Here is a 16708-nt window from a genome sequence, read left to right as displayed (position 1 = left end):
AATATCTACTAAAATAAGGCAGAACTATTCAAGTCAACACAGCATTCTGTCTTTATGCAACTTTCTAAGATCATGAAACATCCCAACCACTTAATAAGCTCTGTGCTATGTGTCCTACACAATTAATGTTACCAGTACTGAACCATATTGATTCTCTTTGCCATGCAAGAGTCCCATATGTGTTTTTCGTCAAATCAACTGATAAAAATCTTGTTCAGTACAGAATGAAGCCCAGAAAACTGGGCTGTTCTACTAAAGTAGAGCAAATTTCAGAATCGATAATCTAGGTTCTATTGTCCCCTCCACTCTTCTATACTTCTGTTATGACCCTGTTGAATCATTTGACCAGTGGGGACCATAGTTTTCTTACTTCTAAAATGAGTGGGTTGAGCTATAAGGTCTTTGAGATCCATTTCTGCTCTAAATCTGTAATATATCATGATTCTATCACTTAACCTCACTGGTTCTCAATTTTCCCATTTGCAAAATTACTTGATTGGGTTTCACAAGGCTTCTTCTGAACATTAAACGTGTTATTCTATGATGGTAAGCTATCAAATCATTAATGGTTGGTTACTCTTTAAATCTGGCTATTCAACTAACTCTAAATTCACTTAAATTATGCTACTGCCTACTCATATTTTTCCTCTTTAAGAAAAGAATTTATTTTATTCTGAATTTAACAATTTCTGAATAAAACAAGCATTTCTATACATATAGCAAAACAGGAAAAGAAAAATTTCCTGGACATTATTCCAGACTTTTCTCTCCTTTTTCATTACATGATTTTAGATGACTTGGTTACTTCTTCCTGAAGTTCCCATTATTTCCATCCAAAGCAGACAATTAGTTCTAGGCAATTAGAAATAGAAGAGGCCTTAAAAGGCACTGATTCCAACACCAATGTTTTACAAGCGTGAAAGGTTAGGCACAGAGAGGTTGAAGGACTTGCCCACGATCATGCAGCTATTAAGAATCTATGGAGAGGAAGGGATTCAAACCCACATCTTTCTGGCTCTAGTTTCAGTGAAATCTTTACTTTATCATGTGGCACCTCCAGATTACAAATTTCCCTTGATACTCCTCTAAATTTTGAAAGATGAAATTACTCTTAAGTCAGTTTAAGAAATTATTGTCCTGCTAATGCATTGTTGGTGGAGTTGTTAACTGAGCCAAACATTCTGGAGAGAAATTCGGAACTATGCCCAAAGGGCTATCAAGCTGTGCATGCTCTTTGATCCAGCAGTGACTTTACTGGGCCTGTATCACAAAGAGATCATAAAAAAGGGAAAAGGACTCACATGTGCAAAAATATTTGTAGAAGTTCTTTTTGTAGTGGCAAGGAACTGGAAACTGAGTGGATGCCCATCAGTTTGAGAATGGCTGAACAAATTATGGGATATGAATATTAAATTATTGTTCTATTAAAAATGATGAGTAGGCTGATTTCAGAGACGCTTAGAGCGACTTACATAAACTGATACTAAGTGAAGTGAGCAGAACCAAGAGATCATTGTACACAGCAACAGCAAGATTATACAATGATCAGTTCTGATAGATGTGGCCCTTTTCAATAATGAGGTGATTCAAGGCACATCATCATCCCATCTACCTTTTCACTCTTTCTTTTGAAAAGGTTCATCTTTTCAATGTCATATTTAAATTGTGGGTCTTATCCTATTCAATCTTGGCTTGTAAAGTAAAATTTGCCTCCTCATGTTACTATTTCAGATTCATCTTCTGTCAGATGCATGTTTTATTCATTTGTCTCTAAACGCTTTAAGCCATAGGTTTTATTCCTTAGAATTCCCAATTTTCTTGATTTTTGTTTACTTTGAACTTGTTGGTATCTTCTTCTATTTTTGCTAAACTCCGGTCACTCCATGTTGTTATCTACTTTGGTTTATTAATATCTAGTGATTTGTCTCATTCTTTTCAATTTAAAGCCTTTTTAATTAGGTGATTTGTTTGAGATTTTTAAAGAGATACAAAATCAAAAGTCATGCTTAGAGCATCTTTCTACTTGAGAGAATTTTGATAAAGAAGATCGAATGTTTAATTGTTCTGACCTCCTCTGTGCAGCCACCTTCCCTTTTGTTGTTCCCAGCATTCTCTGTTTTGTCTTTTTGTCCAGAGATGTAAAATCTTATCCCATGTCTGTTTTCTGTTACAGAAAGGGCTATTGCAAGACATGAAGTGCGTGAAATCGAACAGAGGCATACGATGGATGGTCCTCGGCCGGATGCAGCTCTGGATGAGGAGGAAGACATGGTGATCATTTATAACAGAGTCCCTAAAACTGCAAGCACTTCATTTACCAACATTGCCTATGACCTCTGTGCAAAGAATAAGTACCACGTCCTCCACATTAACACCACCAAAAATAATCCAGTGATGTCCCTGCAAGATCAGGTAAGCTCCGAGTACACTGCCCATTGATGTGTGTGTTCCTGAGGATTTTGTTCCCAGCCCTGCTCTCAAGGAGCATCTCATTTGGAAGAAATGTACATTCTTTCTCTCTTCTGGCTCTCGGGACAATTACTGTTACTTGTACAATTTTGTGGCCTGGGCTGCACCCATGATTATGTCTTGCACCTAGTAGGAGTTTTGTCAAATGGTGTCCCAGTCGTTAGAGCACTGGGCAGGCAATCGGGAAGACTCGTCTGCTTGAGAGACGCTTGTTAGCTGTGTGACCCTCAGCGAGTCTCTCTCCCCTCACTTTGCTCATCTGTAAAATGAGCTGGAGAAGGGAGTGGCTAATCGCTCCAGTGTCCTTGCCAAGAAGCATCGCAGAATCAGACACCACTGAGTGGACTGAACAGCACAATAAAAGTATTTGTGGACTGAATGTGTTGTTTTCTAAGTATAATAGCAGAGTAAACTCCCTAATTAAGTGCCCTTCAACAAAGCTGCATACTATTTCACAGCACCAAAACAGAGGTTATATAATAAATCGATTCTAGTCCACAAGCATTATTTAGCCACGTTGGGTACAAGGCATCGTGCCAGGCATTGAGGATAGAAAGGTGGAAAGAAGACCTGGCCTTTGACTTCCAGGAGGTTTTGGACTAATGAGACAACCCATGTAAACCACTTTGCAGATCTTTGCAAACACAAGAAGCATAGAAATGCTACCTATCCTGCCCCTGCTTAATTTCAGTTATTTTTATTATTTAGTTGCATAGGTATCATAGTCACATTATGTTAACATTATTGTCATCTTTATCATTACATAATAATAATAAGTCTTTTATTAAGGGTCTATAACTATGCTGGGTTGGCTTGCTGGTCTTGTTGTTCAGTCATTTCAGGTGGGTCTAGCTATCATGTTTGTGGACTAGAACCAGTTATGTAACCTCCATTTTGGTGCTGTGAAATAACATGCAGCTTTGCTGAAGGATATTTAATTGGGAAATGTACTCTGCTAATATATATAAAATAAAATATTCATTTAATAAATATTCCTTTGATACTGGACTGGTTTGCCATTTAATCTAGTGATGAGCGTCTCAAATTTAGAAATTTAACTGGTCCTCAGACAGGTAGTTTATCACCAGGTTCCTACCTGATAGAATGTAATACAAGTCACTGTGAATTAATTAATGATGTAAATAGTTTTTATTTGTAGAATACATCTACAAAATGCATATATGGAAGATTCTGGGCAGTAATTGTGACTTGATTTGTAACTGTCTTCATCCATTTCAGCTCAACTTCTACTGATTTCTGTGAATGACTTTAGGAGGTCAGAAATTATATCTTTTTAATCTTTTGTGTCTATGTAATCATAAAATCTCAGATTTCAAGGGAATTTTAATGGAGTTCAAGCCATACTGTAGTAGGAATGAATTCACTTCTTCTACCCTAAACATTTCAACTCCTTTACAACTTAGTTAGTGTTGTAATCTTTGTAGCTAAAAAATGGAGCCATTTCTGTCTTCATCATCCCTAACAGATGGTCATCCAGACCCTGAATTAATTGAATTATGGGAAACCCTTTGTCTTCCAAAGCATTTAATTCAGTAAGTATTGTTGAATGATGAAATGGTTTGATTTTAAGAAAGGTAGGAAAATGTTTAATAAAGTGTCATGTTTTCAAATAAAAAAATGCATGTGGTAAACCACCTCAGAAAATTCAGATAGCCTTTTTAGCAATAAATTCAATTAGAATGAAAATGACATTGAATTATCACGTTATCCCTATCAAACTGGCAAATTAAATATAAATTATCCATTCCAGTGATAAATAGGATGTTAGTAAAAACATACACTTAACATTGTTGGTCAAGTTAATTCCTCCTGTGTTATGATCTGACTTGATGGAACCAAAAGTTGTGCAAATATCTTTGCCCTTTTTTTGGACAATTCCATTTGAGAATGGTGCCCCAAATAAAGAGACAGTGACTTGGATCTGAGACCTCTCTGCCCTGCAGGTCAGTGGCCTCTCTGCAATCAAACATTCTTAGAATTTAACGTTTCCCCAAGCACCACTAGTCCTCCATACTCCCAGGTGCCCCTGATCCAGATTAAAATGGAGTTGGGAAATATTTTAACAGAATAAAAAAAGAATACAATAAAATGCTGATAATACCATATTTTAAAACTAATTCATTTTGCAGCCCACAGAGATCCTTACTTATGATTTCGTAGCCCCCATTTCTATTTGAGTTTCACACAATTGGACTAGAACTCTTTCACACTGCCTTTCCTTTCTGGCAATACATTTTTTGGGAGAGGACGTGGATGGGGGATGTGGCAGGAGACAATCAGGTCACATACTCCTTAAGTGTCTGAGGCTGGATTTTAACACCAGTGCTCTTGACTCCAATGCTCCATCCACTATACCACCTAGCTGCTCCCTCTTTCCTTCAATACTCTTAAGCATTTATATAAGAGAATGAAAAGAGACGGACCCAAACTTTGAAACGTCCTGTTTGAATGGACTCCTTTGGAGCCAGGTGCCTTCTAACAGTGGTCTTATTAAGAAACTGTTGATAACAGTCCCATAATTAGGACGACATTTTCTCTGTTTGAAAAGAGAGTTGCAGTTGTTTCATTATAACAGAATGAACGCTTATCACACAATTTGGCCCAAGTACACTCTCCATGCTGAGGCGGAAGATTGGAATAGCAGTGGCCCAGAAGGGGAAGAGAGACCTGCTTTGGCAGGGAGCGGTTTGCCAAGCCTGGTCGTCTATGGCGTGTCATCTGTCCCTGTTATTCTTGGCTGCTGCAAACTGCGCTCTCAGTCACTCCCGTTCCCGTCACCAAAATCTACCGCCCTCCGCCAAACCAAATAAATCTGCTAAATGAAAAGAAACACGAGCTTATTTAGCTAAGTGGGTCATAAAAACTATACATTATGTAATGTCACATATCTCAAGGGTAAGTGCACCAAGGATCTGATTTTTATATGGTGTTCAGCAGGTTTTCAATCCATTTGCATTACTGATTCTCTGAGTCCTTGTTTCTAAAGGAGCTCTCTCCTAATGCCTGCATATAACCATTTGGAGATTCCCTCCATTCCGTTGTTTAGCATCACCCCCTTAGCTCCATTATCCCTTTGTAAGGACTTCCTTTTTGTCCAGTGTTGGAGTTGATTGGCTGGCAATGGCATCAACCATTTTATCTCAAAAGCATAAATTGACAGAAAAGCCTAAATATGACATTTATAGGTATCCTATGCTCATACATTTTCCTAATTTCGTTTGGTTGAAAAGAAGCTTCTGTTTTTCTCTCAATAGCTTGTTAGTTGTAGAAAAAAATAAAATCAAGCAGTAGGAAAGAAGCATAAAAGCAATCGAACTGAATACAGAATAACACTTAGAATATAGCTTTGTGGGGCAGCTGGGGGAAACATTAGTACAGATGACTTCAAGACATGCTTTTTATGTTGTTAAGAGCTATAGATACAAGAGCTAATCTTAAATTAAGAAATTACTTTAGCAACAGAAACAGGGAAGGCTCAGATTTGTCCATACAAAGACCAAATACATTATTTAAGGACTTAACTTTACTATTAAAAAAAAAAAAAAAAAAAAACAATCCTTCAAGCTGTCCATCTCTCTCTCTCTCTCTCTCTCTCTCTCTCTCTCTCTCTCTCTCTCTCTCTCTCTCTCTCTCTCTCTCAAAATGACATTAAAGAAAATGAGATATATTTAATTAAGCCAATGTTTTCTGAATTGTTAAGACCTAGGTTTCCAACCTGTGTCCAGTGGTGACTTTATTCACCCCAGGATGCAGGTAATTTGAGATTGTTAGTAAAAGGAGGGTTGTTAACCTATATATTGTCATTCAATCATTTCAACTCTGTCTAACTGTGAGAGAATGAAGTGACCTCTCCACACTCACACCAGTAGTAAGTGGACAAGGCTGAATTTGAACACAGGTTCTCTGAATCTTTTCACTTATCCTGCCCTCAAAAGTTTGAAAAGCTTTTGTACTTACCTCATTTTATATCCCTTATTTTTTACCTCCAAACAATCCTTCCCTAATGAGAGGAGTTATTACAGCTCATTTTAAAGGTTGGAAGAGTTGAAGTCAGTCACCTACAGTTAGCCCCTGGCTGGCAGCTCCAAATTTTGACTCCTCTTGGTCTTAAGCAAATTCTCTTTCTCTTCAAACCTGATCTTAGGCGATACTTCTCTCTTTCTGTTAATTTCTTCAGAATTGTCCTGAAATCATCCCTCTCTTCATCATCCAGGTTAGTCAGTGGCCCAAGAAATCCTTTCAGTTCCTGGTCATTTGTGTCAAAGTCAAACAAAAATAAGGGCCCTTGAACCATACCAAAGGATCCCTGAAGACCACAGATAGAAGTCAATCTGTATTTCCTTATATTTTTATTTTGTTAAATATTTCTCAGTTAGATTATAATGGCAGAGATGGGCAACCCAGCACCCATGAACTTTGCATTGAATACCTCTGGCTCACAGCAATTTTTGCATTATTCTCCATGTGCATTTTTCTCCAGATCTTTATTATCAATAAATATATTGGGAAATTTAATAAATTTAAATAAATAGAGAAAGCTGGGGAGAGTGTAGAGCCTGGAGTCAAAAAGACCTAAATTCAAATGCTGCCTCAGATGCTTGCTGTGTGATCCTGGGCAAGTCATTTGATTCTGTTTGCCTCAGTTTCCTCATCTGTAAAATGAGCTGGTGAAGGAGGGGGCAAATCACCCCAGTATCTTTGCCACGAAAATCCCAAATGCGGTCAACCAAGAGTGAGAAGTGAACTGAAATGAATAAATAACAACTTGTAAATAGCTTCCTGATTGGTCTCTCCACTGAGCTAGTCTTTAATTCAATTCCACAAATGGCTGGTGATTAGGCCCTTTTGGATGTGATATACATACAAGCATGCAGGTGGCACAGAACCACTATGGTGCACATGATAGCCTGAGAATGAATTCAGGCAGATCATCAAGGCTGTGGCAGATACAGTAATTCATATGCCAAATGAGTTATGTATTGATAACATTACCTCTTCTTCCTTCAGATCGATGTCTCATTATTTGAAAATTACTTTCTCTTAACCTTACTCATACATTTAATTGGTAAATTTTGTTTTAGCAGAACAAACAAAAATCAATTATTTGCCTCAAAATGAAAAGAAAACAGCAATGGAAAATTTTGATTGTAGTTGGTTCTTTATGTAACCATATCCATTTGTAACTTATCATTTGTTAAAAGAAGGGAAGTAGTGTGTCTTAAGCTGATTAAGGATTAATCGAGTTGGCTTTGCTTTCGCTGAATTTCTTTTAAAAAACAAAGCAACAACATGAAATGTCATAAGACCTTTTGCTTTTACTGCGTCTTTGACACTGTCACATTTATCTACTTAATACACCAGCTATTATTAGGATTATTACATAGTATGATTTTTGCTCTTCTGGTATTCATAAATCACTCCCAGTTTCAATTTGCCAGTGTCTTTCTGAGGATTCACTGTGAGAGAATGATCTCAGCCTCCTGCTCCAAATCATTAAGTGTTTATATTATCCCTCAGTCTCTCCATGAGAACAAGTTTCATAATTGTCCATTCCTGTACATCATTGTGATTACAACCAAAATCTTCTCTCATGCTCAGTTGTAATGAGAATTGATCTATTGGGAAATTAGTCTTGCTCTAATACCATTTATGTGTTATTTTCCTAAATGATCAAATGAGATTACATATAAAGCCTTTTTGAAAATCTTAAAACACCATGTAAATATTAATTCTTGTTATTGCTAAACAAAGCAAAAGTTCATGGATGTTCATATATTTATTTAGAAAAGGTTATTTCAAGAATTTTTTCCCCATAATGGATCTTCCTGAAGGATGACAGTTGTTGAAATACATCACAAAAATGTGCTTCAGGCGATGGGACTGGTGACAAGCTCCTTTCTTATACACCAGCCTTATTTTGAATTGCCTCTTGCCATTAGTTCTGCTGTCAGCATTCCCCAATAAAACAAACCTCCTGCCCTCCATTATAACGCCTTTTAGGAAACCAGCAAATCAGACTGGAACCTCCTTGTGTATACCTAGTGGCTCATACTCCTAGCTCTGGGCAAGATGCAGCAAGTCCCAAAGATACTCCTTAAGGGGAGGATGCCTGTCAGTCAGGGAAGGCCCATAAACTTAGAGCCGTTATTAAGGCCACACGTTTTCAAACAGTCTCTTAGATGGCAGCAAGGCTAATGTTGTCAAGTGATTAGAGTGACTTATTCTCCTTCGCATCCCCCCTAGCACCTCGCCTGGGACCATGCACATAGTAAGTGCCCAATAAATGTTTATTGAGTGGAATTAAATGTGTACACTTTGTAGACAGTGATGATGAGCCAATTTATTGCCAGCCTCATGAGTCTCTTCTTGTCTTTACTAGTAATTGGTGTGTGTGTGTGTGTGTGTGTCTGACCAGTTAAAGCCCCAAGACAGAGTTTCTTGCTAATTAGTAATCAATTTATTAATTAGACTAGTCAGCAATCAATAAAGTGGTTTTTCTTGATAACCAAAGGCACCTTGTGAGACCTTGAACTGCCTTTAAATTCTTTCTGAAAGGGAGCTCCCCTAGCAACTGAAAACAACCCTGAGGAGTGGATATTTAATGAGGAGGTGGGCTAAAGTTTTCAGCTCCTCCTGCTGAGAACTGGCCTGATCAGGAAACTCAGCTGCTTCCAGCACTTTGGGTAGGTCTCCCAGTTATGTGAGGTCCTTCCTAGGAGCAAAGCTTACTCAGGCCATGCCCTTCAGGGGCTGACTGATCTCTTTAGGAGCTGGGTTTCAAGAGTGGGATCACAAACTAATAATTATTAATATAACAGTGTGATATTAAGTATGCATATATAAATACACACACACATGCATCACTATCTTGAGAGAGAAAGTTGCGTCCATGCTTTCTATCCCCATCACCTAGCATAGTGCCTTCAGTGGAAAAGTGCTCTATAAATAATGGTTGTTCTTCATGAAGTTATTTTCCTCTGTCAATATGACCTCTCATTAAACGTGAAGGAATATCAGTTTGATTTTTGTTGGTCATTCTTAGTTTTAGGAAAGAATATGTGGCACGGAAAGGGGGTGGAGCCTTTTGGAGTTTTCCCTGTTTTAAATGGCTGTATGGTATGTTGGACTTAGTCAGGAAGCCTGTCTCTGGCCTGGGTCTTCTGTGTGCCCATGGATAATGATTCACTGGATTTCCAGTGTCTTGGTCCCCTTTTTGGCAAGAGAAGTAGCAGGATATGGCCATTGTTTGCTGAGCAGGATTGTCGTGAGGAGAATGCTCTGCAAACCTCCAAGTACTTGCTACATGAGTGCCAGGAAGAGATACAGCAGTGGTTGGCCATTTCCTTCTCCAGCTCATTTTACAGACGAGGAAAACTGAGGCAGGCAGGGTGAAGTGATTTGCCCAGGGTCACACAGCTAGCCGAGTGTCTGAGGACACATTTGAAATCACAAAGATGAGTCTTCCTGATTGCAGGCCTGATTCTCACTTTCCCAAGGACGCTTCACCAAATATCATTTCGTTCTGGGGGCAAAGTTTTAGGTGAAACATTATTAGAGATTAGTTCTCTGGCAGACGGTGTAATTTGTACCTCGGAGAGTTGACTACAATAAAAGTAGAGGAGATTAGATTTGATTTGATTGGTCTTAATTTATTAAAGACATTTCTGTGAAATGACATTGGTCAGGGAAATGTTGTGAAGAAGCTTATTTCTCTTGCTTTTTCAAATCCATGATGATTTTACTCCCAGTCTTAGGATATTTTGCTTTCTTTGTCTAACCTATAGGGTCCTTTACTGTCCAGAATTTACCTAGCACTCTCTAAGGTCTTCTATATACAATTTAAGATTTCAGCATTTCTTACCAAACTTAATTTAGTCATATTTTTATTAACCAAACAAGAAAGCAGCCCAGGGCTATTTGAGTTTCCTAAAGAAAAATGCCTTCTCTGGCCTTTTTTGTTTATTTAAATAGCTAAATCGAAAGCTCAGAAGCATGTCAGATTAATTCGTGACATCTCAAAAATAAGAATGTATATGAATAGGAGAGCTGGAACACTTATAGCAAGTCTTGCCAGTTAGCAGCTAGATTCTTTTCAAAGAGCTGGGTCAGGATCTAAGGATTCAAAGTCATTACATGTATCATGTAGCACACAGATGCCAATCACCTAGTTGTTGCCAGCACTCAAAACTTATGAGTTCCCCCTTGTCTCACTGAAACAACTTTGTTGGAAAGTTGGGTGAGAGCAAAGGATGGAGGCAAATAAACTCCAAAGCAATGGGCTGGCACAGAAGAATCCTTTTCTAAATGTCAGATTTCTCAGAACAAATTGTTTAGAAACTGAAAGAAAAAGTTTAGAAGTACAGAACTGGCTAACTTACTCTGCCATATTTAATGGAAATTTTTTTTTTTAATTATTGTGAAGTTTGATCCAAAATGCCTTAAAGGTCAGAAAAGAAAACAAGCAATCAGTTGCTACTTGCCTGGCCATGGGCAGGTCATTCAGGCTCCCTAATCCTCAGCTTCCTCATCTGTAAAAGATTAGATTGGTTCAGCTCTGATTTCTGTTCCATCAGGTGTTTGGAGCACAGTCTCACGCATTTCCACATTTAGCTATTAATTCCACCATATTATGGGGATAGGCTTAACCAATGTGCCTTGAAGAGCAGCATAGCTGCCAGCTTCCTTATAGCAGAAGAATTTATGGACTTTACTTTGTAGTTCATCTGAGGAAGTGAAAGCTCAGTTAATATATGAATAAGGGGGCAGCTTGGTAGTGCAGTGAGTAGATAGACTGGGCTGGGAATCTGCAAGACTCATCTCTCTGAGTACAAATCTGGCCTCAAATTTGCAAAAGCTGGGTGAATCTGGGCAAATCACTTCACCCTGTTTGCTTCAGTTCCTTATTTATACAATTACCCAGAAAAGGAAATGGTAAGTTACTCCAGGATCTTTGCCATGAAAGTTCTTGGAGTCAAATCATAACTGTACAATAAGAGTTGACAAATAAGCAAGAAAGCATTTTTCTAGATAACATAGTATGATTGTATGCTCTGCCTCAAAATGGGTGGGGAGGTGTGGGATGGTCAAGGAGGCGACCGTCCTCTGAGACTTTTCAGGTCAGTTCTTTTAGACAGACCTTTTTTGGCGCCTGCTGTGTTTGGAGAGGGAGGGATAGAAATGAAGTCCATTATCCTTGCCTTAAGAGAACTCGCCATCTGGGCAGGAGGAGGTAGGGGAGAAAGGAAGTGGGCTTTGTAGATGGGACAAGTTCATCTTTCTGTTATCCTAAGTCATCTCTTAGCCCCTTTAGTTGACAGAGTGCTTAGTCCACAATCACTGTGGGAGATGTGGGTGGAGAGCAAGGTTGGGCAAGTCTGAGGAGAAGTAGCTCTGAGCATACAGGGAATGAATGTGGGGCCAGAACCAGAAGCCTCGGTCTCTTACAGACTTCCCACGTTGTCTGGTTCTCTCCTGTGTGTGACATTGAATTAAGGAGGGGAACGGTTTGCTTGATGAAACTTGCTTATCAGACAGGTTTCCAGAGGGAAGCAGATTGGAGCCCAGTCTTCTTGTGCAGGGAGGGAATGGAGTTTGTTCTGGCCTCAAATAAAAATGGATTCTCAGTGGTGGAGAAAGAGTACCGCCGCTTTCTCTTGACCGTTTCACAATGGTCAATCAGCCCAGAAAAATGGCTTCTGTGCCCTCCTAGTGGGATTCAACAGCAGGAGTTTCTCTCTTGTCATTTGTTTCCCTCTGAACTTATCTGTACTTGGCCCTTATCTGCGAAAGTAGAGGGAATAGGTTTGTCTTTGTAGCCTTTGTGTTGGGCACGAGGGGTGGTTGGAACAGTGTATTCTTTTGTTTTAATTTCCTTTTTAATATCCCCTACCCAGCTTTCACTCAGAGATTTGGACGAAAGTACAATGTTTCCTATTCATTGTAAACATTTCCTTTTAGCGGCATCTGTTCAGACATTCACGAAGTAAGGAGTTGTCTTCTCCCAAATCTTCTAGCCTTTCATTCAAATTTTGCTCATTTTTCCTCCTTACAGCGGGGAACTATCCTTTCTTACTTACTCTTATCCTATAAAGCAGTTTTATAACAAGCCACATAAGGGATGTTTATTTTAAGGAAATGAAAGAGTAGGAGTGAGTGGAATAATGTAGATAGTAATTACCCAAGTTAATAGTAGTACTCATTTAATAGATAGCAATTAGCCAATTGGAATTTGGCCAGAAGGGTAGTCAAGCTGATATTCCCACCCTTTTAGGTGGTCAGAAAAAAAGCTTTTTTATTTGTTTGTTTCTAACAAGTCATCAGAATTTTGAGTTTGATGTCATTGAAATAAAGCGTTCTAGGTTCTTAGTGGAACAACACTAGTTGTTTTCTAGTCTTGGTTTTACTGATTCAGCTAGTACCAAAATTTTAAGTGACTCCTCCTTCATTGCCTGGTTTCTCTAAAAGTCTCCTGCCTGATTACTTGCTGATCTGGCTCAGCTCTAGTTATAAAATCTGACAAAATCACCACTTATACACTGGTTCTGCTCTAGGCTGGCCATAAAAAACATCTCTTTTCATGGACCTTGGCTAACGACCCCTTCTGGAACATCTTTCTTTACAGCCTATCTCAGTCATAGCAGGAAAGTTCCCTTTGAATCAGAGCATTGTTAAATTTCTTCTCCTCAAGCCAGTATTTCCAGTGTTATCCCTGACTTCATCTAGTCAGGCAACCAACACTTAATTAAGTACCTACTATGTGCCTTGTGCTGTGCTGTTTTGGGAGAAACCAGAGTAAAAGCTAACCCATGTTTCCAAGAACCTCACAATCTCAGAAGAGAGACTCCATACATGCAAGTAGCCATGGGCAGAATTAATTGGAGATTATCAGAGGGAAAACATTTAACATTATGGATGATATGGGAAAGCTTCTGGTAAAAGGTGGGATTTTAGCTGACACTCAAAACATTAAGGAAACCAGGATAAAGAGATGAGAAGGGGGAGAATTCCAGCCATGGGATTTATTTAGGCTTTGAAATTTCTCAAACTTAGAAGATCAAGTATCTTACGTTAGGAGCAGTCAGGAGGCCATTGTCATTGAATTGAAGAGTATAGAGGAGAGGAAGACATAGAAGACTGGAAAGGTAGGAAAAGGTCAATTTAGGAAGGGCGTTCAAAGCCAAGCATAGGATTTTATATTCAGATCTAGAAGCAATAGGGAGTTTCTGGAGTTTATTGACTAATAAAGGTTATATACTCAAACCTGTGATTTTAGGAAAGTCTCTTTGGCAACTCATTGGAGGATAGAATGAGAGGTAGGGGGAACCTTAAGGCAGGGAGACCAACCAGCAGGGGTATTGAGCTAAATTTTGTTATCTGCTGCCTGCACCTTTGGCTTTCTTTTTTTCCCTCCCTAATTAAATTTATTCTGTTTTTAGATCAGTTTTTTCCAATTAAGAAAGCAAGAAAAGCAAAATCTTTGTTAGAAACACATATAGTCAAGCGAAGCAAATTTCCCTATCGGCTGCATCCCAAGTTACTAAGTTTTTACTTTGAGTCTATCATTTCACTCTCAAGAGTGCTGGAGCATTCTTGAGTCCTGTCACTATAGTTAGTCATCATTTCGATTATGATTATAAAGTCTTTCAAAATTGTTTCTTTAAAATATTGGAGTTTTTTGTATATATCCTTCTAGTTTTACTTACTTCACTTGCATCAATTCATAGAAGTCTCCCTAAATTTCTTTGAAACCCTTGCCTCCATCATTTCTTATAGCACAATAGTATTAAATTATATACATGTACTATAACTTTTTCAACCATTCCCTGGTGATAATCCTTCCATTTCCAATTATTTTGTCCATATGTGGTCTTTTTGTCTTTCTTTGATCTCTTTTGTTTATTGACCTAACAGTGGGTCAAAAGTATATAATAGATTTATGGTCATAATTCCAAATTACTTATAGCCAGATCGCTTCACAGTTTCTTCAGTTTTTTGTCATTTACCATTTTTGTCAACTTTACCAAGCTCATCAGTATGAGATAGAACCTCAGGGTTGTTTTAATTTGCATTTCTATGAAATTTGCCTCTTAATATCTTTGACCATTTATCAATTGGGGAATGGTTTTTATTAAAATTTGAATCAGTTTGCCATATAGCTTTGAAAATAGATCTTTATCAGAGAAACTTAACTGAAAAGATTTTTTTCTCCCTATTTACTTGCTTTTCTTCTGATTTTAGCTATATTAGGTTTGTGCAAAAATTTTAAAATTATACACGGTCAGAATTGTTCTCTTTAACTTGTGTGATTATGGCTCTGTTTTGTTTGGTCATGAACTTTTCCCTTCCACAGACCTTTCTGTCTTATGAAGGCAAGTTTGTCTGGGAAATGACTAATAGTTTTTTTCTGCATTTTCTAATTAGAATTTTCTCTACTACATTTTCTGGATCATTGTGGAGAATGTGTGTTGGAAGAGCTGAGCTATACTTCTTCCTGCTGCTTTACCATCTTAGCTTTATCATCTTTCCAAACACATGTAAAAATAGTTTTCAACATTCATTTTTGTAAGACTTTGTGTTCCAAATTTATCTCCCTTCCTTTCCCCTCCCCCAAACAGCAAACAGTTTGATATGGACTGCAAGTGTGCAATCCCTTTAATTGTATTTCCATATTTGTCATGCTGTGCAAGAAAAATAGATCAAAAGGGAAAAAAAAACCATGAGAAAGAAAAGGCAAACAAAATAAAGGTGAAAATACTACGCTTCATTCCACACTTTGTCTCCCTATTCTTTCTCTGGATGCAGATGGGATTTTCCATCTCAAGTCTATTGTAATTGTCTTCAATCACTGCATTGCTGAGAAGAACCAAGTCCATCACAGTTAATCATCATATAATCTTGCTGCTGGTTCTGCTTACTTCTTTCAGCATCAATTCATGTTAGTTTTTTCAGGCTTTTCTAAAATCAACCTATTCATCATTCCTTATGAAACAATAATATTCCATTATATTCATATATCATAATTTTTTAGCCATTCCCCAAGTGATGGGCATACACTCAATTTCTAGTTCCTTACCACTACAAAAAGGGCTGCTATAAACATTTTTGCACATGTGTCTTCTTTTCCGTCTTTTATTATCTCTTTGAGATAAAGGCCCAGTAGAGATACAACTAAATCAAGAGGGTATGCATAATTTTATAGCCTTTTGGGCATAGTTCCAAATTACTCTCCAAAATGGTTAGATCAGTTCACAACTCCATCAAGAATGCATTAGTGCCCCAGTTTTCCCTTCTAACAGTTATCATTATCTTTTCTTATCTTCTTAGCCAATCTGAGTCTGAAGTGGTACTTCAAAGTTGTCTTAATTAACATATCTCTAATTAGTAGTGATTTAGAGCATTTTTTCAAGTGAGTATAAATGGCTTTAATTTCTTCCTCTGAAGATTGTTCATATCCTTTGGCCATTTATCAATTGAGGAATGACTTGTATTCTTATAAATTTAAGCCAGTTCTTTATATATTTTAGACTGACTGTAAAATTTGTTTCTCAGCTTTCTGCTTCCTTTCTAGTATCAATGGCTATATTGATTTTGTTTGTGCAAAAGCTTTTTAATTCAATATAATCAAAATTATCCACTTTGCATTTCCTTATGTTTTCTAGTTCTTCTTCGGCCACAAATACCTCCCTTCTCCACAGATCTGACAATTAGACTATTCCTTACTCTCCAAATTTACTTATAATATCACCCTTTATATCCAAATCATGAACTTAATTTGACTTTATCTTGATAAAGGATGTGAGATGTTCTATTCCTAGTTTCTGCCATTCTATTTTTTTAATTTTACCAATAATTTTAATGAAATAATGAGCTCTTATCCCAGAAGCTGGAGTCTTTGGGTCATTGATCTCTGTGTTTTGTGTACTCAGACCACCTTATCTTTAATTGATGAAAGGTAGAATGTTTAGTATTTGGAAAACGATAAGAAGCATAGAAAGAAATAAAGGGGTGGCTAAAGATACAATAGTAGTTTATTTTTACTAAACCCTAAGATAACAGGAACTTTTTGAAATTTCATTTTTAATTTATGGAATAAAATGAGCATTTTTATACGTATTTTCTCAGTTGATTCTCACAGTGAGTTCTGTTATGTAGATAGGGTAAGTATCACCTCCCCCATTTTATAGATAAGAAAATGAAGGCCCATGGATATGCTTAGCCG

At 37.7% G+C, this 16708-nt stretch overlaps 1 protein-coding gene across 2 annotated transcripts in view; it reads left to right on the top strand.

Annotated features, from left to right (window-relative positions):
• HS2ST1 (heparan sulfate 2-O-sulfotransferase 1) overlaps positions 1-16708 on the top strand; it is a 204350-nt gene that overhangs the window by 156357 nt on the left and 31285 nt on the right. For both annotated transcript variants that reach the window (XM_003767323.4, XM_012547588.3), the window contains exon 2: positions 2174-2412. In XM_003767323.4, the coding sequence (XP_003767371.1) occupies positions 2174-2412 (239 nt within the window). The remainder of the gene's footprint in view (positions 1-2173; positions 2413-16708) is intronic.

The sequence above is a fragment of the Sarcophilus harrisii genome, chromosome 4 (assembly GCF_902635505.1).
Source record: "Sarcophilus harrisii chromosome 4, mSarHar1.11, whole genome shotgun sequence".
Lineage (NCBI taxonomy): Eukaryota > Metazoa > Chordata > Mammalia > Dasyuromorphia > Dasyuridae > Sarcophilus > Sarcophilus harrisii.
Note: the sequence above shows the minus strand (reverse complement) of the source record. Positions and strands in the feature narration are given on the sequence as shown.